General features: G+C 43.7%; 1 protein-coding gene across 1 annotated transcript in view; it reads right to left on the bottom strand.

The window, feature by feature from the left end:
- Nucleotides 1-8468, bottom strand: part of LOC116859032 (dynein heavy chain 3, axonemal-like) — a 9336-nt gene extending 868 nt beyond the window's left edge. Inside the window, exons 1-4 of the mRNA XM_032844026.1 lie at nucleotides 8113-8468; nucleotides 7161-7246; nucleotides 2640-2744; nucleotides 1881-2103 (exon numbers count right to left, since the gene is read on the bottom strand). Of these exons, the coding sequence (XP_032699917.1) occupies nucleotides 1881-2103; nucleotides 2640-2744; nucleotides 7161-7246; nucleotides 8113-8137 (439 nt within the window). The 5' untranslated portion in view covers nucleotides 8138-8468. The remainder of the gene's footprint in view (nucleotides 1-1880; nucleotides 2104-2639; nucleotides 2745-7160; nucleotides 7247-8112) is intronic.
- Between the last annotated feature and the right edge of the window lie 819 nt (nucleotides 8469-9287).

Here is a 9287-nt window from a genome sequence, read left to right as displayed (position 1 = left end):
GGAACCAGGTGGTGGGTATTAGAGAGGGCACGGATTGCATGGAGCACTGGGTGTGGTACAAAAACAATGAATACTGTTATGCTGAAAATAAATTTTAAAAAATGATTAAAAAAAAAGAAGGGTACACATTGATTACAATTATAAGTGAAAACGAGCAAAACTAATCTATGGTGACAAAAACCAGAAAGTGGTTATGTTGGACAGGGATGGTATTGGGTAGGAGAGAGAACTCATTGGCAGTGAGCACAAGAGAACTTTCTCTAGTGAAGGAAATGCCCCGTATCCTGTTTGGGTGGTGGCTATATGGTATAAACAATTGCCAATACTCACTGAACTCAACATGTAAGATCTATGCATTTTATTGTATGTGAATCACACTTCAATAAAAATAATGGGGGGGGGGATCATGTAGCAAGAACGGAAAAAAATCTTTCAATACAGTCAGCAAACTAAAATCCCAGAAAAAAAACCCGATACTAAGAAAGATAGCTAATAAACTAAAAAATCAAGGGATAGATTCACAAAGTGAAAATAATACAGCATTATAAACATTGCTCCAAAAAAAATGTTTAAGATCCTCCCAGGAATTGAAAAAGCTATGCCCATAAGAATAAAATGAGAAATTGACAGGGGTGACACCCACTGAGTAGAACCAATTAGAAAATCTGAAAATGTAAAGATATTGTCATGAAAAAAAAAAGACATTCATTAGACATGATAAACTTAAGTCTCAACAGAGTTGAAGAGCAAATAACTGAATTAGAAGATACATGTGGGGGTGCCTGGGTGGCTCAGTCCTTAAGCATCTGTCTTCGGCTCAGGTCATGATCCCAGAGTCCTGGGATCAAGCCCCACATCAGCCTCCTTGCTCCGTGGGAAGCCTGCTTCTCCTTCTCCCACTACCTCTGCTTGTGTTCCCTTTCTCGTTATGTCTCTCTCTGTTAAATAAATAAATAAAATATTAATTAAAAAAAAGATACATCTGAGGAACTCACCCAGACACAGGAGAAAAAAGAAAAATATGAAAATAAGTTTGAGACAGAGGGCAGATGAAGAGTCTCCAACATACATGCAGTAAGAATTACTGAAGAATAAGCAGATTGAAGTGTACCTAGTAGTATTAAATAAATTAATAAAGTACTATGGTAAGCAGCTTCCAAGATGGCTCCCAAGGATTCCCCACCTCCTGGTATCAAGCCATTGCATATGTGGGCTAGACCTACAGACTCACTTCTAACAAACATAATACAGCCAAAGCGATAAGATGTCATTTCCAAAATTAGTAAGTTCCCAAAAGACTGTGGTTTCTGTCTTTTTGGCTCCCTTCTCTCTCTTGTTCTCTCCCTTGTTCCCTCTGAGGGAAGCCAGAAGCCATGTTGTGAGCTGCCCTCATGGAAAGGCTCATGTGGAGGAAACTGATGTCCATGGCCAACAGCCAACAAGAACCTGAGGACCTGAGTAAGCATGGAAGAGGATCCTTCCCTGGGTGCCTTTAGATGACTGTGGTTCTGGCTGATACCTTGACTACACGCTTGTGAGATGCTCCGGCCCAGAACCATTTAGTTAAGCCATGCCCAGATTCTTGCCTCATAGAAACTGTGGAATAATAAATACTGGTTGTTTTAAACCGTTAAGTCTTCGGGGTAATTTGTTATGCAGGAATCAATAACACAAGTGTTTGGTGTGTGGTAAATGTAAGGGACATGGCATATGGTAAATGCAATCTTAGCTGTTACAATCATTCTCATTTCACCGACTGAGAGTCTATGAGGTTATCCAAGGTTACCTGCAGCAAGCCAAGGAGACAGAAGTAGAACCCAGGACTAAAAATCCCACCCAACACCCCATTCTGAGCTGGTATGGCACACTGACACAAATACCTAATGGCAGCCCCTGAACATTCTTTTCCCTAGGGACATTGATGGTGACTGGCTGGTAAACCTTCAGCAGGTCCTTCAACTTCAGGTCTTGGGCCGTCAAAGAATAGTTGTTGGCAATGGAGTCGCTGGGTCCGCGGTAGTGGTGCTGCTCTTTGAAGGGGGCAGCCAGGGTCCACGATGTGCGTTGCATCAAGGGGGGATAAAAGCTGTGTGACATGACGGTCTGCAAGGGAAGATATACAGAGTATGATGTGGGGAATGACACCTCTTGGAGAAGCTTAAGCTTCACTCATGTGGATACTCAGGGAGACCCATGTGCCTTATGCTGTTTCTACCTTCTACAAACTCAGGCAAATGTTTCCTGGATGGTCACCAATTACTCTTCTCTGTCGACTATGAGCATGATTTCTGATGTCAAGGACAACAGCTGGCTTTCAATAAACCGTGTATCTGTGAGTCAGGTAATTTATTTCCATTGTCTTTATTCTTTACAGACATGGCTATAAGGCAGAAATGATGGAAGATGCAGAAGTTTGGAAAGGTTCAATAGCACAGAGAAGGGAGAAGGCTGGATCTTAACTCACCTTTGTGCTACGGGATAGCTTTTTTCCCCCACACAGCTGGAGTCTTTTCTGGTAGCAGAGGTGACCAAAGAGCAATTGACCTCACTTGTCAAATCTGACTGCTTATCCTTCACTCCCCTCCCCCACCCCACCCCTGCCCAGTAACAGTAGAAGACCAGTAGCTAGATGAACATACCTGATAGAGTTCAGATGGTTCCTCTCCAGCAGAAGCAGGCAGAGGCGGCAGTTCTGGCTGCATCTGGGAGTGGCTCATATGATGTATCGAGTCACTCTTGGTGATCTGTGGGAAATGGGAACAAAGCCACTCTTTAGGAATTAGGAAAGATTTCCAAACCTCTAGGTTGGGCATGGAGTAAAGAGATCCCCAAGAAAGGGGTTAGAGAGAGTTTTGTCCACTAAATGCCCTTCTCACCCCCATCCATCCATCCATTCATGGTATAGGTTTCATTTTTAAATTAGCAACCTATCTCTCCTCCAGTGTCCTTTCCTTGGGCACCTCTCTATGAGCAAATTAACATATATTTTCCCAGGAAGACCCCAAGTTACCCTATCTTGGGTCATGATTCAAGGGGCTAACTTTAAAAAATGGACTCTTGCATTTCACAAATACACAATTCCAAATAGAAATTTGCTTATGCAGGGGCATTGTGAGTATAACATACACATGAGCAGCTCTCTGCACTTCCTGTAAAAAGAAAAAAAAAATCACTTTAATGGTATGGGTATCTGAGTCCACCAATCCCTTCAGTGAATGTGCACTTAGGGGTGACCCTCAGGTAGGGGTGAACTTGTAGCTCCCATGGCCACTCTCAGTTCCAAGCACCTGAGCAGAGTTGAAAGCGAATGCAGTGTTGAGCAATTCTATGTGTGTTTCTGTCCTAGGACCCAGCCCGTGCATGCACGACCACTACTTACGTGGGGCTGCGATGGAGAAAGTGCAATGTGTTCCAACATAGAGGAAAACTGCAGGGCTGGGATTAATTTAGAGGTGTTTCTACATGGCTCTTTAAAGATGGTTTAGGGGATTTTCAAGGGCACTTTTGACTCTCCATGATTTTTCACCTTAGGCAATGACTTTGGACTGAACTCTGTAAGATGAGACATTACTGGATTGATTTGATTTACTTGAGTCAGCAAATTATGTCATGCAGGGTAACTGGCAGGGGTAGCAGACAGGGGATATATGAAGCAGATGTCAGCCACCCTCATGCCCTAACCAACTGCTCACTGATGACTCAACCTCAGAAAATATTAGCAATAATAACACTATCATTATTCTGAATTATTTCCTTCTAGCAACCTAGAACCCTATGAGTTTTTTTATACCCATGTTCAACCTGAAAAAAACTAAAGCTCAGAGAATATAGGTAACACATCCTAGCCACACAGAGGTGCTTTTAAATACACATGACTCCATCCCAACACACTGGAAACGGCAAGTATCACTAACAGGACAAGTTGTTTTAGGAAGTTGTTAAAATGAAACGAAAACATGCAAACCCATAAACACAGATATGGAGCAAGCCTGAGATCTTTAAAAACATACAACAGGCCCACTGGTCTGATGCTCCAGTTATTCTCAAAAATGGTGGCACACCAGACTCACCAACAGAACTTCATTAAAAATCAGGTTGCATGGGATTCAATTTAAACAAGATGAGTTTGAGACCTACAGACTTTGTTTGTAGCTTGGAGAGTTCACTTTGTTGATTTAAATAACTCTATCTCTCTCTCTGCTCTTGACCTCAATTTCGAGGACCTAAGAATTGATCAATTATCTCCAAGATGATTTTCTCTACTGAAATCAGTATCAGAGGGTGCCTGGTAGCTCAGTGTGTTGAGTATTAGACTCTTGGTTTGGGCTGAGGTCATGATTTCATGGGTGGTGAGACTGAACCTTGTTTCGGGCTCCATGCTCAGTGGGGAGTCGGCTTGAAGAGTCTCTCCTTCGGCCACTCCCCTCCCCCCACACTCGTGTGCATGCACGTGTGTGCACATTCTCTCTCGCAAATAAAATGAATCTTAAAAAAAATTATTGTCAGATCTGCACCAATCAGTTGAACAAAATGAGAAAACTCTGACATCAGCCTGAAAAGAACCTGGTCATGCAAAGTGGGTACCACACCATCTGGGGCAGATTTTGACAACACACTTCTAGCACCATGAAGTTGTTTATGATTTCCTTCAGGACCCCAGATGTACAACATATACTGATTGATAAGTTACAGCTGCCTGTTTTTTGTCTTTGCAAGCAAGGTTTTGTGGTCCATGGAAATCTTTCCCCTTAGCCTAGCTTTTAAATCTGTTTCAGATAAGATGTCTTCATTAAACGAGCAAAAAGCAAACACTGAAAGTTTCAGACATCTTGAGTAAGTGACCAGCAACGGTGGTAACGAGTAACTAACCCCCAAACCCTGACCTTTTGCAGTCGAGGAGGATGTTAATATTATTCAGGAGATGCCTTGGCCTTCACGCTTCTGCTCATGGTGGGAGTAAACGTGACATCAGCCCTGACACCAGTTGGGAAGTTATTCTTCCTACCAAGAAGTAGAACACAGCCATAAGTGGACATAACTGGCTCTTCTCCAATTTCAGTCCATGTTACACAATAGGCTGATCCCAGCCCCTGGCTACAGTGAAGGACATGTAACACAGGTCTGGCCAATCAGGGCACTCCGTCCTCCTAGACACAGTGATTGCCCAGGGACAGGCATGTGACCCAAGCTGGGCTGATCAGAGTCTTTCCTGACACTTTCACCAGACCTACTGAGAGAGAGGCACTCTCAACACCCATCTCTGCCTGATGCGGGAATAAAGCTCTCCTTAAAATAAAGCCAACCTAGAAGGAAGCATTAACAACCAGAAGGTGAAAGATGGACGCCCAGTGACATCAGCTGACTCCGGGATCCAATTTGGACTTCTCAATTACTTGAGCCCAGAGATTCCCTTTTGGGTTTGAGCCAGATTGAATTATATTTGTGCTCCTCCATACTGAGAGATGGTCACCCAAGGGGAAGACACAGAAGCAGCTGAGTCATCATACAAAGAGATAAACCACTCTTGGGAAAAGAAAGAAAAGCAAAGCATTTCGCAAGAAAGCCAACGTTAAGAATTTTACAGAACGTAATAGAGCAGAACCTCGGAAGCAGAACCTCTGAAGAACAAATTAAGTTTGAGCTAGTTTATAAGCACAGGCTAAGACTGACACACACAGAGCCAGAACTACTCTGAGAGCAGAAAACATCTCAGTGCATGGGACAGGAAAACCTATACACACAGCATCAGCAGATCTGGAAATCAATCCCAGAACAGAACAAAGATACTTTTCTTTTTTTCTTTTAAAGAGTTTTTATTTATTTATTTGACAGACAGATCACAAGTAGGCAGAGAGGCAGGCAGAGAGCGAGGGGGAAGTAGGCTCCCCGCTGAGCAGAGAGCCCGATGTGGGGCTCAATCCCAGGACCCTGACCTGAGATCATGACCTGAGCCAAAGGCAGAGGCTTTAACCCACTGAGCCACCCCAAAGATACTTTTCTTGATTGACCATACCTGGCTAAGAACTCTCTGTGGCATCTTCAAGGTGAAAGAGACAGTGATTTTTGTAAGAACTACGCAGTATGCAAAATGGTTTGTTAAAAATGTTAATGCTTAAGTGTTTTCTCTGGTAAACTGTAGGGAGTTTTCATTTTAGTAGTAGATTCAGCTATTACCAACAAATCCACTTTAATTTCATAAAGATCCCATTTAAAATGATCCTTTGGGCATGTTAGTGTATGGCAACCTAGTGGATCTTGGCTTTTAAAATCAAGATTCAGACACCTAGATCAGGAGGAACTATTACTTTCAGAGGGCTGATTTCTGACTTCAGATGTCCTTTGCACATTCTTCTTGGGGGCCATTCCCAAATGCTCACCTGCTGTAACAGGAACACTCAATTCTTAGTTAAAAATACAGATTTGGGGACCCCACTGCAACCCTTCTGGATCAGAACCTTTGGAAGTGAGGCTAAGTCTCTGTTTTCAAGAGGCTATCTAGGATATTCTAATGCACACCCAGTGTTGGGAATTATTGGATGGAAGAGATCATCTAATGGCCTTGGAAGGGAAGGGAAAGGAACAAGAGGCATCTGTTCCTAAAATTTACACAGCAAAACCTGAGGATGTTCAAAAGCCTAATTCAGCAAAGAGCATATTTCAAAGGACACACATAAAAATGTGGCAAACACACTTGCTCAGTCCAGGGGATCTGACATGGCAATTAGTAATTAGTCTACCATTGAAATATCCCCTTCCCGCCCACCCTCCAATTTCCTACATATTGAAAATACAGGTTAAAGAAAAAAAGAAGAAATACACCTCAAAATTCATACCTACCTTTGGAGATGAGCAACCCATGTCACTCATATTGTCCATTCTCACTGGACCTATTACAATATGGATAAAGAGCTCTCAGTTTCTTGGGAGACGATCCTCTCCTACCAGTGGCTCTGAAATTCACACTTCCTTATAGCATAATGGGGATGACACAGAAGATGGAACTTTCTAAATGTTCTGAAAGCTCTGTTCACAGGGCTGCCTCTCTGAGGTCATAGACTTTGGCCCCCTGGGGAGCTCCCTGGTAGAAGAAGAAAGGGAAGCTACAGAATGAAGGGACAGCACTGGGGCTCTGCTGGGGTTTTCTGCTATGGTTCCCACACCTCCTGGTCTGGGCAGTCTTTCCTTCCACTGAGCAGCTCCTCTCTTGGAACTTTTCCAGGAACACACCGAGTTCGCTGTAGAAAAACTGAAGCAGGGTTACATATTAATACAGAGAAGAGGGAGGAAAAACCCTACCAAACAATACCCTGGCAGCCTGAACTCTTCTCTCTCCTCTTCTTTGGGCTGTTTTAACACTGGAGGTCCTTGCTTACACCCAGGCTCTGGGGCTGTAACCAGGCTTCAGCGTCTGTTGCTAAGGAAGGAGGGGCCTCAGCTGTGCCCAGATACAAGACGGGGCTTGATTCAGCTGGTGTCTTCCTTTGCTGGAGGCCTGGCTGGGCAGCAGAAATTGTTGATGACAGAAGGGAAGATGGGACGGTGTTCAGCAATGATTGGGCATGTGGAGGTGAATGGCAATAAAAGACTGTGGTTTTGGTGAAGTCTAAAGGCAAACAGTGTGGTGGTTAAAGTCTTGGGCTGGGCACAGCTAGGTTCAGATCCCACCCTTCCCATTAATTAGCTAAGCTGCTTGAGCAAGTTGTTAATCTCTCTGAAGTGTCCTTTTTAAACAGAAGATGGCAACCATGTGAGTACCTGCCTCATAGGGTAGGTTTAAAGGTTAAGGAGATAATGTCTGTAAAACAATTCGCACATAGCAGGGGGATGACCAACTTGCCCCAGTTTGCCTGGGATTTTCTGGGTTTTAACAGTGTAAGTCCTGCATCGTGGGAAGCCCCTCAATCCTAGGCAAAGTGAGATGGTTTGGTCATCTGATACAGGACGCACTCTATAGACGTTGAGGCTAATGTAATCCTTATTATAAATGCAGAAAAACACATACCTTTGCACAGATGTGTACTCACAGGTTACAATATTAGGGGCTGCCCAAACATTCAAAGTATGTGTTCCTTGGTCGCATTCAAAGTTCTCTCAAAACCGGTTTAGACTTACTGAGCTCTCTTGGGGTGCCATGCATGCATTTCTGTTATTTCATTCCATTTTTCTCCAAACTCCATGTTGTTCCCATTTTGTGGATGAGAAAATCAAAATCGAGCAAGATACAGAACTTTCCGCAGTTGATGCGAGTCCTAAGAAACACGGATCCAAGTCGAAGCCTGTCCTCATGACCCCAGTCCTGTGCTCTTTCCACAAAGGACCTGCCCAGAACACAAACATTTCTGAGATCCTACCCTGAGCACTGTACAGCACCAAGTACTTCCCTTGCTCCTTTTTCTTACTTCTTCCTCAAAGTTGGGCACTCCATACTTTCAAAATAACCTTGTGCTTGCTCACCTCTTGCATTTGTAGTCTCTATCATCAGGCAAATACGTAGAGGCAGGCTTTTAGGCGAACAGGCTTGGGCAATGGCATGTAGGCGGGGCCCACAGCGACCCCCTCAGAAGACCCAGAATATCCACAGGCTCTAACTAAACAATGGGCTACTTACAACCAGACACAGTTACCAAAAAGGGGAGAATTCTGTCCCCACACCTCCCTCACCTTCCCCCTTTAAAAACAGCCCCCACCCACTGGCTCCTTGCAGACAGCCTCTCCTCTGCTGTCCCTGTCCCACCTACCCCTCCCTTGCAGTGTATTCAATAAACTGCTATCTCCTTTGTTTTGCTTCAGGAGGATTCTTTCAATGACTATGCCACCAGCTTCCACCTGATCGTCACCCCATATCTGGGGGCCCCTATCCAATCAGACACCATAATATATACAGTTTCAAATAGTATCTGGAATAAAGGAATTAGTGACAGGGTTTGAAACTTTGGTTTAGACAGAAATGGGGTTATAACCAGGCCTCCTATAACAGGGCATGAACCCAATGTCCCACCAAAACCAGCAGCTGTAACTCAACAAAGTGAATAAGTAGAAAGGGACTGGTAGGATGCTAATGAGCCTCATGATCCTGTGGGTGAGTAGGAGACATGTCTGCATCTGAAAGTCAGTGTACTTTAAGTCAACCTGTGTTCAAAAATAGAAAAACAATGATTATGGCTTTTATGTAGTTGAGCTCTATGTATCTGCTGGCACCGCGCTAAGCACTTAATGAGCATCATCTTTCCAAATCTACCCAATAACCCAGAAAATAAGTAAAATTATTATCCCAAGTTTTATAGCTG

The sequence above is a fragment of the Lontra canadensis genome, unplaced genomic scaffold (assembly GCF_010015895.1).
Source record: "Lontra canadensis isolate GAN:19392208 unplaced genomic scaffold, GSC_riverotter_1.0 scaffold146, whole genome shotgun sequence".
In the NCBI taxonomy this organism is placed as follows: domain Eukaryota; kingdom Metazoa; phylum Chordata; class Mammalia; order Carnivora; family Mustelidae; genus Lontra; species Lontra canadensis.
The sequence above is the reverse complement of the archived record's forward strand: the minus strand, read 5'-3'. Positions and strand labels throughout refer to the sequence as shown.